The following is a 24,020-nucleotide window of genomic DNA, read 5'->3' as shown; positions in this document are numbered from 1 at the left end:
TGATAAAACTGGAACAAAGCTTAGTGATTAACATGAGTCATGGAGTTTTGGTTGTATGTTGGTATGCAGTCAAAATACTTTTAAAGGTTATAATTTTAAAAATACCATCCTCCTAAGAGCTTCCCTATACTACATGTAGTTCCATGTTAGATTTTTCCAGAAACCAGAAGAGGTTCCACTTCAGCCAGTCAGCAGCTCTGTTGAAGTTTACTGCAGCTCAGATGTTCTTATGGCACAGCATGTGAGGCACTGCTCTAGGCTAGAGAAGTTCTAGTATTGCACTCTTAGACTATAAAAGTATGAAAAATGAATTAGATTAATCTCTATTAATCTTCATCCAATAACAGGATAAAAATATATTTAAGTAGCAATTAAGATAAGTTTGAAACACAAGCATTCCACACGATTTTATTTGATTCTGTGCTCTCTAGAGCATGGAAATGTCAAGACAAAGGATTTTGAAACTGAAAAAAGTAATGAATGTTGGATTTAGATTTACTTCTAGCTTGTAATGAAAATTAGAAAGGAGTTAATTGTCTGCTTTTACTGCCCACTCTCAGCATTACAAACTTTTAAACAAACTACTGTTTATTTCATCTTCTGAATTTGATGTATGTTTAATTAGCTGATCATTTTAATATGAAGGAAGCTATATCAGTAACTGAATGTTAACTGAACTGAGGTGTATTATGAACATACCATGAATTACTAGTTACAGCATGATTAAAACTGTTTACCTTCCAACCCTAGTAACAAGAAAAAGCTTTCTCCATGAAAAATATCCTCAAATATTGGAACAGGTTGCCCAGAGAGGATGTGGACTCTCATATTTGGAGATATTAAAAACATGGCTCAGCATGTCACTGAGCAACCTGGTCAAACTAGTCCTGCTTCAAGCATGGGTTTGTACTAGATGATCTGTATAGGTCTCTTTTAACCCAAATTATTGTATGATTCTATGACAGATATGCTTGTAACCATCTTGCCTACTTCCTTAAAGGTTCAGAGACCCTACATTCAAACACTTGTGTGATTACTAGGAGATTATAAGGAGAACTAAAGTTCAGGAAGGGCATGGAAACTGCTATTTTCAATTTTTTTTTTTTTCTTCCTGTTTTCACGGGGAAGATAGAGAACTTGAGTGGTTTAATAGGCTCTTCCTAAATATGGTATAACATATTAAATGTTCTCCAAAACATAAGCAGCTGCTTTTAGTGCAAGTGTATCACATAGCTTTTTGAGGTATCTTTTCTAAGTTAATTTGGATTTTACACCTCATTTCTCTACTAAAACAGTTGTACTTTTAAATACTGAAACCAAAAGTAGGTTGGAAGGGCTGAGTTAACCTCAAAACACCAACTAACTGGCAGAGACATAGTTTCAACAGGTTTTAATACTACTTTTGCTTTCTAGTTATCTTCATATTTAAGTTTATTCTAATCTTTTTATTAAAGGTTCAACTGTTGGAATTTATTTCTGGCATAATAAATGTACAAGAAAATAATGCTTCTGTTCTTTCTACTCCTTCTACACCAGTCAACAGACAGGGCCAGGAGAATGTGAAGGTAAAAGTTATTTCTCTCTTTTCTGATGTTCTGTATATATTGGAAAGATGAAATATGACATAGTTTCCTTAAAATGTTACTGGTTTAAAAAACCAGGACATGCGTGTTCAAATTCTGTATCAATTGAGTGTATTGTAGGTGTGTGTGTGATGCTAAGTGCAGAAATTTATATTCTGGAAGACAGTCCTTTTATGGCAGGCACTTGATATAGACTTAATCTGCCTTGAAACACTAGGGAATAAATTTTTCTACAAGTACACTGTCACTCAAGCATTGTCTTGACTAAGAGTTAAATGATTTACCCAATGCTGCAAAGTGAAATGGTAGATGAAGTAAACTACTTTGATTTCATTTTGTTAGCTTGTACTCCCTTTCATACGGAAGAAATCTGAATAGCCACCCTAGTGGTAGCTGTAGCAAAGCAAACAAGGTTTGTCTGTCCCAGTAGAGGACTTGAGGACTTTCTGGGAATACTGGATTCTTTCCTTTTACCCTTTCAACCCCCAAACCAGGAATCTCAGAATACTCTATAACAGTGCTTGAAATGCTGGACCCTTTGTAATTTCCAGACTTGCTTTTCTTATAAGTGGCAATTTGAATTCAATATTTGGGTACAACTCAAAATATTTCTGAACAAGAAAATATTTTCTAAACTAAAGTTCTCCCATAGATAACACTTCTACCACTAACATAATGGCCTTCTTGCTGCTCTGACTTGTGTAGTAAAAATATTACTTTCTCTTTTTTTCCTCCTCTTAAATCTGGGTTTTCAGACTGTCACACATACATGTTTGTTTTCTTACTGCCTACATTTTTGTTGTATGCATCCTGTTGAATAAGAAGAAATTCCATAGCAAATATAGGTTTACTCATTACCTTTCCTTTTGTTAATGGCCTTTTTTGGTCTTTGCTTGTGACAAAACTGTAAATTCTTCAGTTCTGGGACTGTTGTTCTTACAGGGTTCAGAATACTGCTGCAATATAAGCAATTACAATGTTATGTTTTGGTTGTGCGGGTGGAGATGGGTCACAATTTATGTCCAAGCTCAATCAGTGGAGTTTCTGTGATTGAAATCCCCTGGGAACCAAGGGAAAAATTACTGAATCTGACACAGAGCTGGCGAGTTGCTTAAAAACTTAGCCTATTTGAAGTTAATGACAAATCCTTATGTGGTTTAGTAGTGCTAGTATTTTGCTTTGGGATAGAAAAGGAATATCTGTGAAGAGGCTTTGAAGTAGAAAACGATAGCAAATTTTAGTAGCTAGAGATCCAACCCTCAAATATTTTGTGAATATTAAAGTACAGTAGGCATAATTTTAACATATTAATGGTGCTTGCTTTTGTGAATACTTCTAGAATCCCCATACATAAAGTAGCATTTTGAAATTATGCAAGGTGAAATTCTTACTTTTCAAAAATCATATCAGTACATATCTAATTAGCTTTTTTTAAAAAAAAAGAAACATAATTTAGCAGTGGGATGACCAATTTGTGTGATGCTTTCTTATACAGGTGACAATCCTGGCAAAGAAGTGTGTGTGTTCATATTTAAGCCTGTTGGTGAATTCTAAGGATGATCTGGCACTGGCTCATATTCTAAATGTTCCTGACAGAGGACTTGGTAGAGAAGCCTTCACTAACCTAAAACATGCCTCACAGAAGGGAGGAATGTCCATTTTCCTGGTATGTGTGTCAAATGAAATTTGCTGTAGATCAGAGACAATGAAATAGATCTATAAGCAGAAAATGTTGCTTTAATTTCATATGCAAGACTGATATTTGCAAGCCAAGTCAAATACCACCATAAACATGGTTTCTAGATTAAAGACACAACAGAGATTCTATGTGAAGAAATAGGTACTAACTTGGTCATGGGATCTAAAGATGGACAGAAAAATAATTGTGTGCATGTGTACCTCTAGAGCTCTAAAATGTGATATTGTAAAAACAGGCATCGAGAGTGTTCATCCCAAACAGTGACTGAAATCCTGAAAGTTTACTATCTTAAATGAGAATATAAGAGATGATTTTTATTATTGCTTTTAAAATTTTGAAATCTTCGTAAATAGTGTGAAGTGAGGTCATGAGTATGCATATTAAAGAAAAAAGACAAAGAAAAGATGACATTAGACTAGATGTTGCTGCTTACTAAATACCTCTAAAAGCAATTGTGATGGGTTGACCCTGGCTGGATGCCAGATGCCCACCAAAGCTGCTCTATCACTCTCTCCTCAGCTGGACTGGGGAGGGAAAATATAACGAAAAGCTCGTGGGTCACGATAAGGACAGGGAGGATCATTCAGCAATTATTGTCATGGGCAAAACAGACTCAACTTGGGGAAATTGGTTTATTACCAATCAAACCAGAGTAGAATAATGAGCAATAAAACCCAAATCTTAAAACACCTTCTCCCCACCCCTCCCTTCTTCCCAGGCTTAACTTTAGACCTGATTTTCCCTACCTCCTACCCCCAGCAGTGCAGGGAGATGGGGAATGGGGGTCGTGATCAGTTCATCACACATTGTATCTGCTTCTCCTTCCTCCTGAGAGGAAGGACTCCTCACACTCTTCCCCTGCTCCAGTGTGGGGTCCTTTCCACGGGAGACAGTTCTCCCTGAAATTCTCCAGAGTGAGTCCTTCCCATGGGCTGCAGCTCTTCATGAACTGCTCCATTGTGGGTCCCTTCCACGGGGTCACAAGTCCTGCCAGCAAATCTGCTCCAGCATGGGCTCCTCTCTCCACCAGGCCACAGGTCCTGCCAGGAGCCTGCTCCAGCACGGGCTTCCCACAGGCTCACAGCCTCCTTCGGGCATCCACCTGGTGTGGAGTCCCCCACAGGCTGCAGGTGGGCATCTGCTCCACCGTTCACCTCCATGGGTGCAGGGCACAGCTGCCTCACCATGGCCTGTACCACGGGCTGCAGGGGAACCTCTGCTCCAGCACCTGGAGCACCTCCTCCCGCTCCTTCTTCACTGACCTTGGTGTCTGCAGAGTTGTTTCTCTCACTACTCTCTTCTCTGGCTGCTGTTGTAAAATTTCCTCCCCACCCCCTTCTTAAGTATATTATTGCAGAGGCACTACCACCACTGCTGATGGGCTCGGCCTTGGCCAGCGGTGGGTCCACCTTGGATCCAGCTGGCACTGGCTCTGTCGGAATAGGGGAAGCTTCTAGTAGCTTCTCACAGAAGCCACCACTGTAGCCCCCTGGCTACCAAAACCTTGCCACGCACACCCAATACAGCAATGAACTTGGTTAAATAAATACCACAAAGCTGTATTAACATTAACAAAACCAAGCCTCTAACAATGCATTACAATGCATTTCAGTTGTAAAGTGCTGTAAGTATTTTGGTTTAATAGTAAAACAGCATTTCTCTGTGCATTTGTTAAACTTGAGACATCTGGAACCTAAAGTAGTTCTGTGTACAAATTGCTTTTCTTAGAGCAGAGGCCAAAATTTGAAAGGCCAGTTTTTTCAGCTTTGACTCAGAATTTGGGGAGGGTTACGCTTTCCAGTCATTTGCAGCTTGATCAGTCTTGAAATACTCTTCAAGATATGATTGGTATGGGGCATTCCTGCTCATTTTATTCTCAAAGGCATACAGGTGGAAAAAAAACCTCGAGTCAGTGGTATACTCTTTCCTCAGTGCTCTTGTATAAGAATATAAAAAAAACTACAGCATCAATGTGTGGTGCTCACAAAGGCTTGTTGCTAGAGAATTTAGTTTGGTATGTGAGGTGCATTTATACTTAGAGTAGTTACAGTCAGCACAGAGCTATCTCCAAAATAGTTGGAATAAGATGAGTAAGAATTCTTTCTCCAAAGAACCACTGTAGTCCCTCATATTCAAAATAATCAAATTTTGTATGCACAGTGGTCTCAGTGCAGACAACAGCAGACCAAAAAACCCCAGTATGGGTATGTAACAGTCAGTGAAGCAGCTGTATTCTCAGATTTTTATGGTTGAATAAACATGGAAAATTTGTGAAATCTCACTTCCAGGATTAATTATTGTAGCTCCTAATGCTCTGTTAACATTGTATAAAAAAGTATGTGTTTGGACTGGATTTATTACCTCTTCCTCACAGTTGCCAGAGGGGAAACTTCTCTACCATGTAAAGAAGTCTTCTTTTCTGGCATCTGTGTCTTGTAGAAATCTTGCAAAGCCAGAATATTTTCCATTGGGAAGGCAAGGTCCTATGAACTGTACTTGATCCACAGGAAATCTTTAACACAGAGGCAGGAATACTGGCAGGTTTACTTTCTTTTTGCTAGAGTAATTCCAGTTGTATTCTTTCCAGTCCGAAGAGCTTTATTGATTTAACTGTATAGTCTGAAATTAAAATTTATATGTAGAATTAATATTACTGCATCTGTGTCAAGCGTATTGTTCTCTTTACTTTCACCTTTCTGGAAAACTGCTAAGCTTTTTATTCTGACTGTTGCCTTAAAATTTGAGGGGTTGTCCTCTAAGGCCTACTGCTTTCAGGACATCTCTTGTTTTCAGTGTCTTTACAACATATAAAAATATATGGAAACTTTCCGAATTGGGTATCTGTGATGATAGAGGCCTTAACTGTCATAATTTTTCAGAAGTATACATTATTTTTATTTCACCTCTGAAAATAAATATACTACTGAAGTCAACTTTTACGTGCTTATGTTAAAATTGTTCTTGGGTCATAGACATCCCTCAATATAAGAGTAGTTTTTGTGAGGTCAGCACAGGCATTTAAACAAAAAAAATCTGTAGCCTGTGTTAATAAGTTTTTTCCTAAGCTGTCAAAAGGCCAATGTGAATATTAAATTAGCTGGGTCATTTTCATTTTGGCTTGTGGGTTTGTTTTTATAGTGCTGCACTATTTAAGTATTGATCCTGCAAATATTTATGTTGAGATGTACAAAGCTTGCCATTAAGAGGTATTCTATTGATTTCAGTTAAATTATTTCTGCTATCAACCAGCTGTTATACACTGTTTGCAAATCTATAGGAGAGGCTCACTTCAACATGTGTACATTTCGCATATGTCTACAGTTTCATATTTCTGTTTCTCCTAATAGATGGCAACATCTTTTATCCGAACTGTAGAACTTGGAGGAAGAGGCTGTGCATCTTCATTATTTGATCCTTTAAGAGTCCATGTAAAGGGGCTTTCAAACTTTGTTAATTTTATTGACAAGCTTCAAGAAATTGTTGGTGAAACCTTAAATCCAAGGTAATAAAATTTCTGTTACATTTTTGTCTTATTGAGCATCTTTTTTTTTTGTGCATCGAGGAGGGGAGCAAAAGAAAATCTAATAATTTACTTATTCAGAATAAATGTTTACAACAAAGATTTTTGAGGTTATTCTTTGTATTAAATTTCTATCAAATCAACGTATGCATGGCTATTTGGTTAATTCCCTAGTTGTAAATGAACTTGCAAAGATTTCAGTCTTGCAGGTCTGGTAAGCCCATAAACTGGTATGTGCTTTACTTCTTATAATTACTACTTCTTTGTCATTTCATTGTATATACCCTTATATAAAGGAGTCTTTATTGCTGCTGACAAATTATGACACTGGTTATTTAGCCTTTCCCTTCTCTTCTTTTTAACTACATAAGCAAAGCATAAGAATTATTTCTTAGGAACGTGCTGTTGAAGCCACTGATTTTGGATGTTTTTTAAGACCTGAAGTTAGTCTTTTGGGAAGGCTTATAAATGTGAGATTAATTAGAGAGAAGTGTAAGTGTAACACAGGAATTTGAATTGGTAAATGTTGGCATTATTACAGAGAGAAGAGCAATTTTCTAAAGCATTATAGACATTAGTAATTTTTTTTAATTTATAATCAGAAATTTTTCTGTAAAAAACTTCAGCAAATCAGCTGTAATAGTTTTGTCCTTGATACTAAAGAATCTTTTTTTAGTTTGAATTGAGTCTAATCCACACAACCGAAAACAAAATGTTGTAAGCAGACCATAATAAGCATTATTTAAATTACTGTTCAGATTGCATTGAAGCTGGAAGTGGCAAGTATTTCTGAAGTTGTTTTGCAGTTTTTGTTTTACTTTTTAATTCTGCTTCTTTGTTCTTTCATTTCAACATCCTGGATGCCAGAGACATGCTGTCTGTGCTGGTGATTAAAGAAAATGTTTGACTCAACATCTAATATATGATTTTTTTCTTTATTTAAATCCTATCTGGCACTGTACATTGATAAAAAGGATAAATGGAATAACATTTATGTGCATGACCTTACTTTTTAGGGTGGAAAGACCACTTTTTCAGGCATATACAGTTCAGCAAAGTGTAAGATAAAATACTACATCTTGTTAATTACCTTTCTGTTTAAGGCATGTGAGAAAAATCAGAGTGGGATAGCTGCTGAGAATTATCAGTTTCTAACTGGGAGAATTCTCTAGAGCTTGGAAATTCTTTTCAGCATTCAGCTATTTATTCGGTTGCTTTCTCTGCTGTACTTGCTGTGCCATTTATTCTGGGATATAAATCTCATTAACATCAGATTTTGGTGTGTTCGTTAGGTTTCATGTATACACGTGGGTGTTGTTGGTTGTATCACTGACCAAGAATGGAAGCTAGCTGTGGTGTTAGTATCTCTTGTACTCTGTATGGGCATTATAACCTCACAATGTAAAATACTACTATTGTTTTTATATATGTATCTATATAGTAGCTCAGTGCTTATAGAAACATACCAATCAGTTGGCTGTCTTTGAAACAATCTTCATTAGTATGCTGAAGTTCTCAAATGTTATAGGACTAGTATACAGCTTAGAAACTGAAAGGGTCACAACATCGGTGAACAAAAAGATATTTTTCTGAAGTGTTTGGTAAGCCATATGAGTGAGGCCTGTCTGTATGCCCTGCCTGTGATGTGACAGTTGTTATGAATTCCAGAAGATGCAGTTTTACACAAGATATTTATCTAATTCTGTTACTACTGCAATCTAAAGAGCAGAGGAAAAAAGTAACAATGCAGCAAAAGTTTAAGTTGCTTAGTCTTTAGAAGACTGCTGAGAAATCTAAGAGCAAACTGGATGACCTATCTGCAGTATTGCTGTTTCTCTGATGTAGAGATTAGCCAAGCTGCAAAAAACAGGTCTCAGTTTTTGCTCTGCCACAAGAAAAATGTGGTATTTTCGGTTGTTTACTTAATAATTAGAAATCTGTTATTTCAGTTTCATCTTGTTACAGTGGAGATTTTATGAAACTTGAACTTGCATAAAATACAAAGTAGCCAAATAAATGCCAGGTCATTGTGGAACACAGGTTGAAAAGAGGCTTTCTTCATCTGTCTGAGTCAAGTTCCTTTGCTCTGGAAACCTAGAAACCAAATTGAAGATGTTGGACAGTGAGGGGACGTGCTTAAGAATATTTGGAACATAGTAGGAGATATGGTGCAACCAAGTATCTGCTAACGTATGGAGAATAACAAAAATGTGTTTCTCATCCCCAAGTCATTTGGCTAAGAAAGTGAACAATAGATGAGATGGGGGAAGGAAAAACTGTTCAACAGAGTGGAAATCTAATGAAACTATGATGATTTGATTCAAATATGGCACGAAGTGTAAGCAGACCTGATAGCAGGAGAAATAGAAGGATATAATGAACTTTGTTAGTTTCAAGGTGTATTCACTAAGCAGAACAAATATTCTTACAAACCTCTGGAATTTTGAAATTGTTCTCTTCTCATTGTCCAGATGTCTAAGATTAGAAGAAATCACTAATCTTTCAAGAATCAGTAACATAAACATTCCTTAAAAGCTTTGGGATGCTGTAAAACTTGTAACCCTAAAACTATTTACAGATGCTGTACATATAAGACTTGGACAATGTTTGAGTGAAATAGCAGAATGTTCTACTTTTTGTACCCATTTCTTGACTAGAAACATCAGTGTTGTATTTCTCGGTGAAGTGGATGATTATTATACACCTGAGGATCTGGAAACTCTTTCCTGTTGGTATAAATGAAAAAGTTGAGTACTAATCCATCATTCTGGAAATGCTTGTCTTTCAGACCAGATGATAATGCTTCTTGCATCAGGAAAGAACGTACCCTATTTCTAAAACGGCTTTTTTCAAGTTCCTAAAAGTTGTGTGTGACTTAAAACACACATGGAAAGGCCTTTGTCTTATTGGTTACTGCACTTGTTGGTTCATATAGATGTGTGTGTGTGTGTGTGTGTATACATACATATATTTTAAAAGTCCCCACTGATTTTATTGAGTAGCAAAATCGGTAGATGGCCAGTGAATTTTCTTCTTGAATTGGGCCCTGACTTCGCTGTAAGCACTGACCACTAGGTGACACTATTGCACAGCTCACTTAGTAGCTGTTTAAATTCAAAGTTTGCTGTATTGTTTCATTCAACACATTTGAGTGAGTGTGATGCTTTGGAGTGGGTCTTCATTTCAGGTCCGTGAGCAGTCTTCTGCAGTCAGTTGTAGAAGTTATACAGCTTGACTTGATCCTGCACATGGATTAGCGCACTGAACTTTCCCTTGACGGAGAAAATGCTGTTTCTTATGTGTTGCCTTTTTGAGGCTGTGATTATATCTGGAGATGCAGTAGTATTTTGGGAGAGAAAACATATAAGACTTTATCTGGTCTTATGCTGAATGTTTGAGTCAATTGGATAGCATTCACACAGTACTGGACTTTTGCATTCTAAAGTTACAGGAAAACTGTGCAGGCATAGGCAAAACATTGTCTGTAGGACTCCTTAAACTTAGGATCACCAAATAATTCAGGTAGGAAGGAACATCAGGCAGTTTTTGGTCCAACATCCTGCTCAAAGCAGGGTCAGTTGTAGGGTCAGCCTAGGTTAATCAGGGCTTTATCCAGTCAAGCTTTCTGCAGTCTCCATCCTTGGAGGTTTTCAGTCTCCCTCTTGGCAACCTGTTCCACTGCTTGAGTGTCCTCATGGTGAAAAGGCTTTTTTCCTTATATTGAGTTGGGACCTCTCTTGTTTCACTTTATGCCTGCTGTCTATTTTCCTTCTACTAACTGCCAACATGAGGAACCTGGCTCCCATGTTCTTGGTTACCTTCTTGTAGGTATTGGAAAGCTGTTAGTAGATCTCCCTGAAGCCTTCTCTTCTCCAGACTGAACAGGCTGTTCCCTTAGCTGTCTCTCACAGGACATGTCTCCCTGATCGTCTTGGCAGCCCTCTGCTGAACTTGCTCCAGCTTATCAGTGTCTTTCCTGGACTGGGGGGCCCAAAACTGGATGCAGTATTCTAAATTTGGTCCAACAAGTGCTGATTAGAGAGGGATAATTACATTCCTCAGACTACTGGCTACGCTACTGTTGATACAGCCAAGGATACTGCTGGCCTCCTTTGCTGCCAAGGCACACTCCTGGCTCATGGTTAGCTTGCTGAACATGTACCAAGACTCCCAGGTTCTTTTACATAGCGCTGCTCCCCAGCCTGTATCATTGAGAGGGGTTATCCCTTTCCAAGACTTTGCATGTCCTGTTGAATTTCATATGGTTCCTGTCAGCCCATTCCTCCCATCTGTTTAGGTATCTCTACCCTCAAGCATATTGACCATTCCATCCAATTTGGTGTCATTTGCAAACTTGATGAGCATGTATTTTTATCACCAAGTCACTGCCAAAGATATTGAAAATAAAAAAACTGGTTTCAGGATAGGCCCCTATGGTACTCCATTTGTTACTGGCCTCCAGACAGAGTACAACATGTTTACTACCTTCTGAGCCTGATCATCCATCCAGTTTTCAACTGCAGTTGCCCATCCATCCAGACTGTAACATCCAAACTTGTATGTTGAGAGTATTTTCTGACAGTGTTGTAAGCCTTGCTACAGTCAAGGTAAATGGCATCCACTCTTCTCCCCTGGTCTGCAAAGCCAGTCATATTATTATAGGAGGCAGATTGGTCAGGCATAATTTACATTTGATAAATCCATGCTTACAGTTACCAGCCACCACTTAATCCTTCACGTGACCAGAAATGTTTTCTCAGAGGAGTTTTTACATTGTTTTCTCAGAGGAATTTTTACATTATTTTCTCAGGGAACAAAGTGAGGCTGGTGAACCTGTGGTTCCCCAAACTGTCCTTTTGGTCTTTTTTTGCAAACATTTTCTTTTCTCCATTTGTCAGGGACCTCCTCTGATCACCAGGACTTTTCAAGTGTGGTATAGCGTTGGCCTTACAAGGACATAAGCCAGTTCTATTGGATGCAGCCCATTTGATTCTGTGGATTTGTATGGGCTTGGTTCTGGCAAGTAAACCTTGACTTGATTCTTAGCCACTGCTGGCAGTTCTCCTCTGAAAACTTTCACTAATCAGAGGCCTGGGAGACCATGTTAGTGAAGACTGAGACAAAGGCGGCGTTGAGTATCTCAGTTTTATCTGTGTCCAATGTTGCAAAATCACCTTCCTTTCAACAAAGGTCCCTAATTTTCTTTGTTCAGCCTTTTAGTACAAAAGCAGCAGGTGAAGCTGCTTTAACAGTCCTTGCAAGTCTGAACTTCACCTGAGCTTTGGCTTTCCTGGCAACACTCCGAAATGCCTGGGCAGTGTTTCTAGATTATTTCTTTGTAAGCTCTCCCTTCTTCACTATCCTGTGTAAAACCTTTTTGCATTGAAGCCCACTCATCAGTTCACTGTTTAGGCAAGCTGGTCTACTGATATTTCTACATGTTTTCCTGAATATTGTGATGGACTGTTCTTGTGCTTGTAATATACTGTCATTAATAACATGTCAGCTTTCCTGAGCTCCTTTGTCTTTTAGAACTTTCTCACATGGGATTCCATGTACCATTTCACTGAATAAGCTGAAATCTGTTCTCCTAAAGTCACAGTCTGTACTCTGCTACTTGCTTTCCTCACTCCCCTAGGATCTTGAACTGTACTACTTCATGATTCCTATAGCCAAGGCTGCCATTGATTTTATTTTTTTTTTTCTCCACAACCCTGGCCAGTTCTTCCTTGTTAGTGAGTAGCAGATCCAGCTGTGTGTACCCCTGTGTGTTGCCCATCCAGTATCCCTGACACCCTCTAGAAATCTTGACTGCTTGTATCCCATTGTGATGTTCTTCCAATAGATGTTGGGGTGGTGGTGGTAAAATGCCCTGTAAGAACCAGGGTCTGTGATACAGAGCCTGCTGAGAGTTGCTTTAAGAATACTTTGCCTGTTTTGTCATGTGTGTTGGGCTGTCTGTAGCAAACTCTGACCCTGATTCACAAGCTCTCAACGAACCTCGTGTCTGTTCGATATATGAGCTCCTCCGTACCTCTGTGCTGCTCCTGCATATAGAGGGTACTCCCCCACCTTCTCTTTTCCCAAACAGCTTGCTGTATTCATCCTTTGCAGCACTCCAGCTGTCAGGCTGTCCCACCATGTCTTGGCTATTCTAATAAAGTCGTAGTTCTGTGACCATTAGGAGCTTATATTCCTTCTAACCTGTTTTGTTGTGTTTTACTGGATAAATCTCTTTATACTGTTATAGAGTATTTGCAACATGCTGTTTCTCAGTAAAATACTGAGAACTTAGACCCTCTAACCTTAGTTTCTCAACTCAGCATCATTGAAATGAGGAATATTTTGGTGTTTAAATATTTACAGTGAAAGTTACTGATTATATAGAATGACCCAAATTAAGACTATGTTACCATTCTACAATGTTAACAGATTGTGTGTGACTTAATTAAAAATGTTCTTGCATTTTGAAGAGAAAGAAAAATATCAGAAAGGCTTATGTAAAAAAAATAATTTTTATAAGAAAAAAAATTAGGTTTAAACCGGACTCTTAAAAAATTTTCCCTGAAAATTATTGCCACTTCAAAGACTGTACTTTAATGTAATTTTGAAGGAAATTATCTTCTCTACCTACACATTTAACTTAGAATGGAAATACTGATATACTTTAATCTGGTTCTGGTTGTCTTCATTTGAACTTAATGTTGAGAAAGTTTAAAAATATATTATATAATTTTAAAAATAAACTTAATTGTGGTTTAAATTGGATTTGCAAGAAAATGGAAAACTTTGGTTGAAAAACTGATCTTTTGAGGGTAAGTCTGACTTAAACCACCACAGTTGAAGTGTGGTATCTTAAGTGCTCCAATTGTACAATACTGCATTTAATTAAATGATTTTTTAGTGAATTAAGTGATTTTTGTAATTTGCTGTCCCTTTCTTTAACTTCCTAATTTAGGCTGGTACTGGAGAATGCGCTGACCATTATGTCCTAGATATTGAAATTCAGGTATAGTCCCTTAATTAAAAAGAAGACATAGAAGCTGTGGTTCTACAGCAATTTTATATCAGTGCTGGATTGAAAAATCTTATGTTTATGCCATCATACAGATATTAAACTACTAGTTCATCTGTTTCCATGGCCTCCCATTAATCCAGATTTGAGAAGCAGCCTGGCAGCTCCCTGCTCATAATTCCAATCCTGATAATTTTCAGTAAATTGCAGGAAAGTGATTATGTCTAGAGGGAACTATTAAGTTGGTTATGTTATGGTGGAACAATGGATCTGTAGCCTGGAAAGCACATGGCTTCAAAGGCATGAAGAATCTTACTCTGAGAAGAATACTTGTTTAGTTTTATAGTAGCTTTGTCACTGGACTTGAGGAGAATATCCAAAATTAATCTTGGTGAGATCAGACACTGACAGAACACCAACTTTGATTTTGCAGTAAATTCTTGGGAAGGTACCAGATCTTTCAGATGATGGCACTTTCTGAGGAAGAGTCACTGTGGTTTCTTCCACCAAGCTAGAGGACAGAAATTTTTGGCAATACTGCCAAATAGGCAGCAGCAACATGGAAAAATACTTAGGAACAGGATTCTTTTTTGCTGTGATTTTATTGTTGGTCTAATAAACTGCAGAACTCTGAAGGGTACAAGGTAGGGTCTTCACCTAATATTTAGTTCTGTATGGGTTAAAAAATTAGAGTAATAATGCATGTGTCCATTGTTTGAGGTGGAATTTTTGAGTGGTATGAGTGTTTTGATATAGTTACTTTTTTCCTTTGCATATATGTTTGAAATCTAGATAAGTTCACTGATGCAATTTTTCTGTTGGAATTTTGAAATTTAAATTAACATAAGCCACTAATTTTTTAAAATTTATGCATATAACACAATTAGAAAAAATATCGGGTTTGCTTTAAAGGCACAGTTACTGCTCTGTTAAGAGTATTTGTATTTTGTATTGTTTCTCAGATAAATTTTGTCCCAGTCTTCTATTCAGGTAGCTGAAACTCTAGTTGACATCCTACTTCTTTATGTTTGAGAATAGAAGTAGATTGCTAATCTCTTCATATAGTTCTAAATTCAAAAACTGGATAACTGTTCAGTTCTTATCAGTTCTAAAAGTTTCCTAAATCCATTACAAAGAAAAAGCCTGTGATCTCCTCCCACCCCATGATTCCTAGGTGTTTCTAACCTGTTTCAAGACATTTGTTCCCACTATGTAAATTAGTGATATATTTGTCATCTATTTTTCACCCCTGTCGGAGAAGTTGAAATGAATGACTGAAACTGTTGACCTTAGCATAATAGAATTTTGGTATATTCTTTTCTGTCCTTGGAATAGGCTTCAGGATTATGTTCTGCTTTTTATCAGGTTTTGAATAGTGTCCATATCCTCAACTCTTTTTTTTTTTTTTTCTCCTGTCTTCTGTATGATACTTCAGTCTTTTCCACAAAAGATGTATTTTCAGAAAATAAATAAAAGTGCTTCTGTATCATATTAACTTTGCACACTAAGGCCCAAGTTCTGTAAGAAGGGCTCTTGCTGATGTTATTTAGATTTTAGGTAAGCAGAGGAGCTTGTTTATGTGATAATCTCAGTAGGAACAAAATTGACGAGGCATGCAATCAGTTTCTTGTAAGTTAGCTACCTCAACATAAGAAAAAATGTCTTGATAAGGAAAATGAAGTAGGAATAGATAGGACTGGGACACAGATGATGTAAGGCAAAAGGGTTCAAGCAGGCACAAGATTGGAGAATATTTTTAATAGAAGCTATCAGTGACAGAAGATATGATTTATACAATGCCTTTTTAATAGGTAGAGTTTTACATTGTACTATTTTTTTTTAAACTCCCTTTGCACTGATGCAGATAAGGCATTTTTAGCATGTGATTCATTTTATCTTCATGTAGACATCTGTTTTGATCTGGCTACAAGACAGGTGAGATAAATCCTACCTGAACTGTCTACTCCTCTTTTACTGTTGTTTCATGCTGAAGATGGTAAGCCGTTCCTTCTGTCAGTTGATCTAAAATGTTTGGGAACTTGTTCATTTAAAAAACAAAAATATGTTAACTGAACATTGTCTAAACTAAACAGAGGCTGCCAGTGAAGTCTTAGTTCAGGTGCCTGAGATGCATGCATTAACTAGTCTTTAATTGTGTGCTCACATGTTTTCCCATCACCCACCCACCTGGTAGGCCTGGCTTTTGTGGGTAGGAAATAAGAGTGTAAATTGAGACTGTGCAGTGAAAGGTGGTAGTGTTGGACCCTTTCCAGCTGATGAAGCAAATGAAGAATATCCATCAAAGGCCATCAAAGAAGGGAAACCATGTTTGGTTTTAGGTCTCTTCTGCTATGGACTTACTATGGAATACTGGACAGACATCCTGATGGTCACATTTGGACTTTGCTGAGTTCACTCAGTGGAAGATCACCACTGTGCCATTGGATCCAGGCTTTTGTGTCTGAACATTCCCTGCTGGACAGTGGAAGGTGGTTGTTTCAAAAGGGTTGTTTTTTTAGCATTTATAATTACTCTGATAGATTTTCTTTTGTTATTTCTATCACAGTTAAAGATGGCAGTGGGTTTTCTAGTTGAGGCTTCTTTCAGTTCATACCTTTTGAACAAAGAAATATTGTTGCATGTGACTGAACAGAAGATCATATTATTAACACTTAAAAAAAATTGCTATTTTACAACATCTGTCATAGTGGTAACTGACAGATGTTTACTGGTAATTGGATTTGATAATAGTCCTTCTTCAGTATAACTTAAAAGACCATGGATGCAAGACTGAAGCACTTCACCCTAGAATATTTCTTGTCTTCAGTCTATGATCTGAATGAAACATTAGAGAAAGCTTGTTAGCAGGCACCCTGACCGGAAAGGGAAACGGTCTCTCCAGTTCTCTATTGCCTTAGACAAATGGCATTGCTTTGTTTAATGTATCAAATTAATTCTTGAATTCAATTAAGATTCTTGTTCCTCTTTCAGAATTAAGAAGAACTAAAATTCTTAACTGTTGCTGCTGTAAAAATTATCTGAAGACAGATAACTTTGCCCATGTAATTCCATATTCAAAACAAACCTTTGCTGCCCTTCTAGCTGTTCAGAACTGAAACTGGATAACAGTTTTCAACCTTATTCTGTTCAAATAAATATTTTTTTTCCTAGTACAATGCCAGATATTTTAAAGCTCATTTAAGTTTGACTGATTTTCTGCATAATATAAACCTGTAAAAGAGTAAGATCAGAACAATGTGCCATAGGGTCTCCTTTTTGTAAAAAACAAAACAAAAAATCAAAACCAAAAACCCCACAAATAAACAAACCCCAAAATCCCCAAGTTGCATTTTTACCACATTTTCCTCTTATCTTCATGCTTTTAGTTAATCTTTTTAAATCTCACTAACAATGAAGTCCTACTAATGGATCTGAAGTTGCTCAGGTAACTTATTTGTTTGCTTCAAATAGAACTATTATATATATTGTTGAATGAATTTATAGCTTCATCTTCAAGATGGTTATTTCTTGAATTGTCTTTTCTGGGAAAAGGATGATACTCTTTTTACCACAGAAGGGACTCTAAACATTGGACAGAACCCTAGTCATCTCCATTTGTGCTCTAGATGGCATATATAAAGAGATTAAAGAATGCCTTTCCTACTGAGACTGGCTTGACTGTACTTTTTGAAACTGCTAGACATGGTTAGTAAGAGCTTTCTGTAGTAAGCTTTGAAATATTCATAGAATAGCACCAATGAGGTGGATTCAATATTTGATAGATATATTCAAGACTAATAAAACAAACCTCACAACATAACTTATTTTGTTATATCATATCCTGGTGTAAAATCACATAAGCTAGGGAACAGTGTTTCAGTACTAATCCACACACATTAGATCAGCATTTTATGTCTTGGCCTGTTTATATAAATTCTAGTTGAAGTATGAATAAACTTTTCCTTTTCTTTGCTCCAGTTAGTACTGTGTATATCTTATGGGGGACTGGAACCCTTTCCTGGAAAAGGAGGAGGAATATGGGGAGAAAAAGAGATTAAATGAACTTTACTTCTAATAGCGAAGATCCTTAGCTGGCATTGGGTAGTAGAGGCAAAACATAAACATAGAAAATGTTTTTATCACAGTTTTTTTTCCTCAGTAACAAGCTACAAGGTATTCAAGTCACATAGAGAGCATAGCATTTAAATTAAGGGCATGATTATCTTAATTAACTGTGATGCCCAATGCTATATGTATAATAATACTTTTTCTTCCAGCATACATACATGTATATATATGTAAAATGTGTGGAAATTATAATGATGTAGATAAGCTCAAGATATCTGTAGACAGAAAGGACTGAACCTGGCTTTCAAAGACAACTTCAGTCAATCCCTTCACCTGCTTGTTTGTCTTGGAGTTCTAGGTTCAGCGCAGTATTTATGGAATAGATACTACTCATTTAATACAATGCTTTTTTCATTTCAGGGTATTATTTTGGAAAGTGTCAGTTTAGGGCTGAGAGGAATAAAGTAGTTTGGCAACAAGCATCAGGAGACTTGGCTACAGTTCCTGTATGCATCTCTGAGACAACTTTTCTTCGGCAGTGCTCTCTTCTTACCTCTTGACAACTTGCACTGGCTTTTTTTTTTTTTCCCTTGAACTTTTCATTCTCTTGTGGTTAGACTGAGTTGTGGTTATTGGAGCAGAGGTACACCAGCATCTTTTTTTAAAAAATCTATCCTTTCTAAGATCTAGATGGTTGTTGACCTGTGTGCAGAGACTTCACATGGTGACTTTTCTTTTGGCTAAGTGCATACATTGTGCTTAAATTTCTGCAAAGCGCAAGTTTTTCTGTTTAATTAAGCCTGCAAATCTATTGTGAATTGAATAATCTTTAATCTATAAAAATTAAAGCTGAGAATTGTGTGGAAATTTTTGGTTTTGACCTGAAAAAAAAGCCAAAAAAAAAGTTTCAAGTTAGCTTCAGGTTTTCTAAGTTATTTATGGGAGTCTTGTTCTTGTAAGCCAAAACAGCAAGGTCTCTGGCCCAACTCCTTCCATGTATTTTAACAGGAAACAATGTTAACAAGCTAGTTTTCCTCTGATTCAGTTTCTATTCTTACCTAGGTCTGCCCACTTGTTTTATATTTTATATGAATGTAAACACACAGAGTTTCTGTTGGTGGAGGTTCTCACAACTAGAATTCTAAAATTCATCTTCAGAATTTAATAATAATAAAATATACCTCTTTCAATTTGCAAGGTATCCTTTAGGGTAAGTAGGCAGGAGCATAGAGGAAGTTGAAAAACATCTCACTCTTGGCTACGTCACCTGGAGGAATAAAGCCATTGCCATTACTTTGGATTTTTTGCAGAGCTGTGATTTGCAGCATCATAGATGTGTCTAAAAATTCTACCATAAGTGCAAATAGCAGCTCAAGAGTTCAGGGTGTATGAATAAATATGAAGTCATTTTGTACAGTCCATGGTATAGTTAAGTCAAAACTATTGGTGTCTGAGCTAGATAGACTGATGTTAGGTTACACTCAACATGATGCATTTCTGCTTTGATTTGGACTATAAATCTAACTCTTAGGAAAAACAACAAAAAAAGTAAAACGTTAACAATTGTGCTGTTAAAGGCAAGATTTAACAGGCTACTGGTTTTTAGGGTTGGCCTTCCTATGCAATTATTAGATGTTGCAGGAAAGTGGCTAGTGTTTCTTTAAGTCTGGGAAAAGAAACTGTAGGTTAATTGGAAAGGGAAGATGGATTATTTTAATAGATCATGAAGCAGATTGACTGCAAAGGAAGAATTCTTAGAGTAGGAGTTCAGAATGAACAGAATTGCTTTTGTTGCTTTTGCCTGACATTATACTTAGGCTTCATAAAAATTAGAAAAAAATTAATTTGACAGCAAATCAGTCTCATAACTGAACTCAGCATCGCAAGCATATCTAGCTTCATGAAATTTTTTGTCAAAACCATGGAGACTGGAAGCCTGGGTTTTTTTTGCTTGTCTTCATTTAATTTTTTGAGTCACTACTGTTACCACAGAGAATGTACCTTACTTTAAGGATATGAAATGTGATTGTACAAATTCAAAAGAAGGGTCCACAAGCACAGGATCTTGTTTCCAACACTGGCAATAAATACATGCCTTGTAAGAACAGAGAAAATGATTATGATACTTCTCCTGAGTGCTGTCTCAATCTCCAATTTCAGTTCAGGGTATTTTCTGAACATAGTTCTACCTATTTTTCCTGCGAATCAGTTTTTTTAAAGAATGGGTTCTTTGTGCTTCATGTTATGATTTTATTTCTTCCTTTATTCTTACATGTGTTATCAGCTGGTATTCAAAGGTGAAAATAACTCTGTATGTGAAAACATAAAAGGGGAGGGAATCAATTTAAAAAATCCTATAAATTAGAGCTAAAAATAAAATATAGACTATCACACTCTGAAAAAGTTGAGGAAAATAAGCAGAAAGAGAATGAAATCAAAGACAAAATGTCATGGGGAAATAATGAAGTCCTTATATATATGTGATGTTAAACAGAAGATAAATGATTGCTTGTTGGGGTGAGGGGAATCTTGATTGTAATCAAGTTTGTCAGTCTGGATGATGGGTTCATGTTCTGAGAAGACTGGAGAATTGATGATAAAGTTTCCAAACAGCATGCAGCTTCAAAAAGCTTTTGAGAAGAGATGCATTATGATGTAGGAGAGCTGAGTGGTTCTTGCAATGTTTTTTTTTATTTGCCCAAACTTGAGCAATGGTAAAAAATACAGTCTTTCACTTAGTGTTTTGTGTAGGTACTGGACAAAATTATTAAGCTTTTAACTCAAGAGGTTTATTCTGTTGTTCATTAAATCATCATTAAAGTAGTCGTGACACATTTGCTGTCCAATATAGTTTTTGGTCATCTCCGATAAGATCGTGATCCCCTAGCTAATTTACTTAACCTGGTTCATAGTCATCGTTCATAGTAGTGCCTCATGACTAGTGATTCCTACCTTCATACCTCCATATGGCTTTTGCACCTACTCACCACATATTACAATTGCAAAATGAACAATTCACTCCTAACACTTGGATTTTCCATTCTTGTGATGGGACTATGCTCACTCTCGTTATAAGCTTTAAGTTATTTTATTTTATTAATTTTAAGCAGCATTTTAAGCAGCACTTTCAACTCCTGAATGGAAAGATGCACTTATAAATGGCCAGTGGAATTCTTGGAATTGTAACTGTTTCTTCTTATTCACAACTGCTTCTTCATATTTACAATTCTTGGAATTGTAACTGCTTCTTTTTATTCATCAGGTCTGGGTAAATCAGGTGCAGTGTCACAAGAGCCTCAGTCCTTGTAGCCATTTTTTGGACACAAGATCTTTTGTTTTTCTTGTGATTCTTCAGGAATTGATTTTTTTATATTTCTTTACTTAGGATAATGCTGTCTACCTGGCAGCCTGTTATTTTTCCGTTTTTATAGAATACGTGCAAGTCTGAGGGAGCAAGCCATGGTGTAGTTCTCTCAATATTGCCTATTGGAGCATCATCTGTACAACTGTAAACTGCTAATTACTCGAGAGTTTCACTAGGGAGAGACCTGGTAGTTCTAACCCAAAAGTGATCCCAAAAGTAGTCTATCATACATGCAATGTGGATGGTTCAAAGTACAGGACCAAAAATTAATATTAATGGTCTAAACATAGGTTAGGCACACTCAGAAATACCTTCTTATCCTTCTGTAAGAAGAGTTAAAATAAAGCCCCTATATCAATCAGATTCAATTATTTATTTTTTTGATGTCAAACTGCATGGACATTTCATAATTAAACTACTAAGTTCTTTTCTGTAGGCATTTTTTCTAGCTGATGAAAAAAGAGATTATTAGTGTGTGCCTTTATGGCAAACAGTGATATTAATCTAGTCTAATTACTATCTATTTAAATAAACATTGAAAGCAGATTGATATTTTGAAGCACTTTCATGAAGCACAAAAGACTCAAAAATGTAATAGGCTGTTAAATTGGAATGCATGTTTCAGTGAAACATTTTGTTTACACTTAACAGCTTATGAGCAAAACAGTAGGTTTAAAGAAAGTACTTTTCTTTGAACTTTTATGGAGAAGTTAGTTTTGTGTTGCAGCTCAGAGTATTACTAAATGCTGAATTCATTACCTTTCCTTATAATCTTTTTTTTTTTTTAAGAAACTATTATGTTGGATAATACTTCTACACTGCTGTTTGATTTAAAAGATCAAAGCTGTTCTCTGAAGAGTTTTGATTAACTGTGAAGACTGACTATGTTCAACACTAATAGGTATACTAAAGTGCTGCCAAGATTAATGTGGAGATGACCCTGTGCCTATTTTCAGAATTGCAGGGGGGCGAATTCTGTCAACAGTGAAGATGCATTTGATAAAAGGCCTAAGCAATGGGGATCCTTTCTGTCAGGCAGTAGAGGAAGCTGTACAAGACTTGGATTTGAAGATTAAAAATATTATCGATTCACAACATGAAGTCTTGACTGCTAGCACTACTGGAGTCAGTCCAGCACGGGTAATGGGACTTCTTTTGTTCTTTTTACTATTTAGCTCTACAGGAAAGCAAATGTCTTTTACCTGTTTTGTTTCTTTTTTATTTTTTAAAGGACTTTATATTAGAGTATTATCTTTTCCTAACAGTACAGAGGCGCAGTGTCATTTCCTCTACGCTGTGGCTTTAAACTTATTGAAAGAGTTGTACTTGACGATTACAGTGTGGATTTCAAAAAGCTGATTTACTTAAACTAAATTTCTTACCTCAAAATTGTAAATAAAATAGTCTTAAGAGCTTAATTTGTTCATGCAGTTATTAAAGATGTAGATACTTATAACTGTCAGGTTTGCCACTAATTTCAAGGCAGTGGAGCTATAACAAATTTCCAAACAAAAAAACTCATGAAAGTGGAATAAAGATTTGAGAACATGCATTAGTAATTTTTATTAAAATACATAGGTTTTAATTAACTCAGCATCAAGTATTTTTAAGGGTAAAGCATTCAAAATAATGTTAAATATGAAGGAAGTCCAAAACATGATGAAATGTGAAGTGGGAGGGGAATAAAAATAAAACCCCAAACAATCAATATGTAATTTTTTTTCTCTTTTAGTGTTTCAAGACACTAATGAAACTATTAATGATTTTAGTTTCATGGAAGGAATCAGAATATTTAAAGTTCTTTAAGTCATGTGTGGAGAGGCAGAATACAAGCTATTTATTTGTGGTTTCTGTACTTTGAATCTACTCAGGTTTATATTATGATCCTTTTTGCAATGAAAATATCAACCAGCTTTAATTATTTTATTTTACATTGTTGTATTTATTGATATATAAAATATCTAATGTAATGTATTTTTGTCTAGCAACCTTTTTAAAACTTATAGACACTTTGAATGTGTGTACATTGTTAGAATGCTTTGTTTTATGAAATCACTGGAATTACCCCATGGTAACATAAGATTTTAAAAAAAAATTTAATCAGATTTCCAATATGCGTCTTTTTTATTCTGAGAGCTAAAACCAGCCAGACCCTAGTGGCTAGTTAAACTGGTTTAAATGTGTGTTTCCACTGAGCAGTTGGAGTATATATTTCATCCTCATTTTCCTGTTTCCCTAGAATCTTTCATCACTGTATTTCCCTGTTTTCCTTTCATATCCTATTTCTTTCTCCTTCCCCTCTGAAAAATTGATCACCGTTATCAGTTCTGTCTTTATTTAGCTACTTGTATTACTGACAGAATTTTTAAAAATTTAAATCATTGCAAGCCAGGTAAAACTATTTTAATAAAACTTCATTCTTGAAATAAATTCACCAAAAAATTGCTTTTCCAAAATGGTTCATGTTTCTTATTGTTTTTCATAGGTCAAGTTCATAGTCTAATGTCTCTGTAGGAATGTTTACCAGTATCCTTGTTGAGGCAGAAGATAGCAGAACTGATTCTATCCTGATGTTGTTAGGAAATGTCGTTAAATACTTGATCCCATTGAGAGCAATGTGAAGTTAATATTTTTCTCGCAATAGACACCTGAAGGCAGCTTATGAACTTGATTATATTACTATGAGTCTGTGGTTCTTTGTTGAAGTTTTTGCCAATTCTTGAGTTTAAGTTAATTGATTGCTGGAACATCCCATCTACCCGTGCATGGGC

At 36.3% G+C, this 24,020-nt stretch overlaps 1 protein-coding gene across 1 annotated transcript in view; it reads left to right on the top strand.

The window, feature by feature from the left end:
• PARPBP (PARP1 binding protein) overlaps positions 1-24,020 on the top strand; it is a 53,762-nt gene that overhangs the window by 9,855 nt on the left and 19,887 nt on the right. The window contains exons 5-8 of the mRNA XM_074825936.1: positions 1,455-1,565; positions 3,079-3,249; positions 6,630-6,784; positions 22,206-22,389. Coding sequence (XP_074682037.1) covers positions 1,455-1,565; positions 3,079-3,249; positions 6,630-6,784; positions 22,206-22,389 — 621 coding nt within the window. The remainder of the gene's footprint in view (positions 1-1,454; positions 1,566-3,078; positions 3,250-6,629; positions 6,785-22,205; positions 22,390-24,020) is intronic.

Source organism: Strix aluco, chromosome 5 (genome assembly GCF_031877795.1).
Source record: "Strix aluco isolate bStrAlu1 chromosome 5, bStrAlu1.hap1, whole genome shotgun sequence".
In the NCBI taxonomy this organism is placed as follows: domain Eukaryota; kingdom Metazoa; phylum Chordata; class Aves; order Strigiformes; family Strigidae; genus Strix; species Strix aluco.
This window is presented reverse-complemented; position numbering and strand designations above follow the sequence as displayed.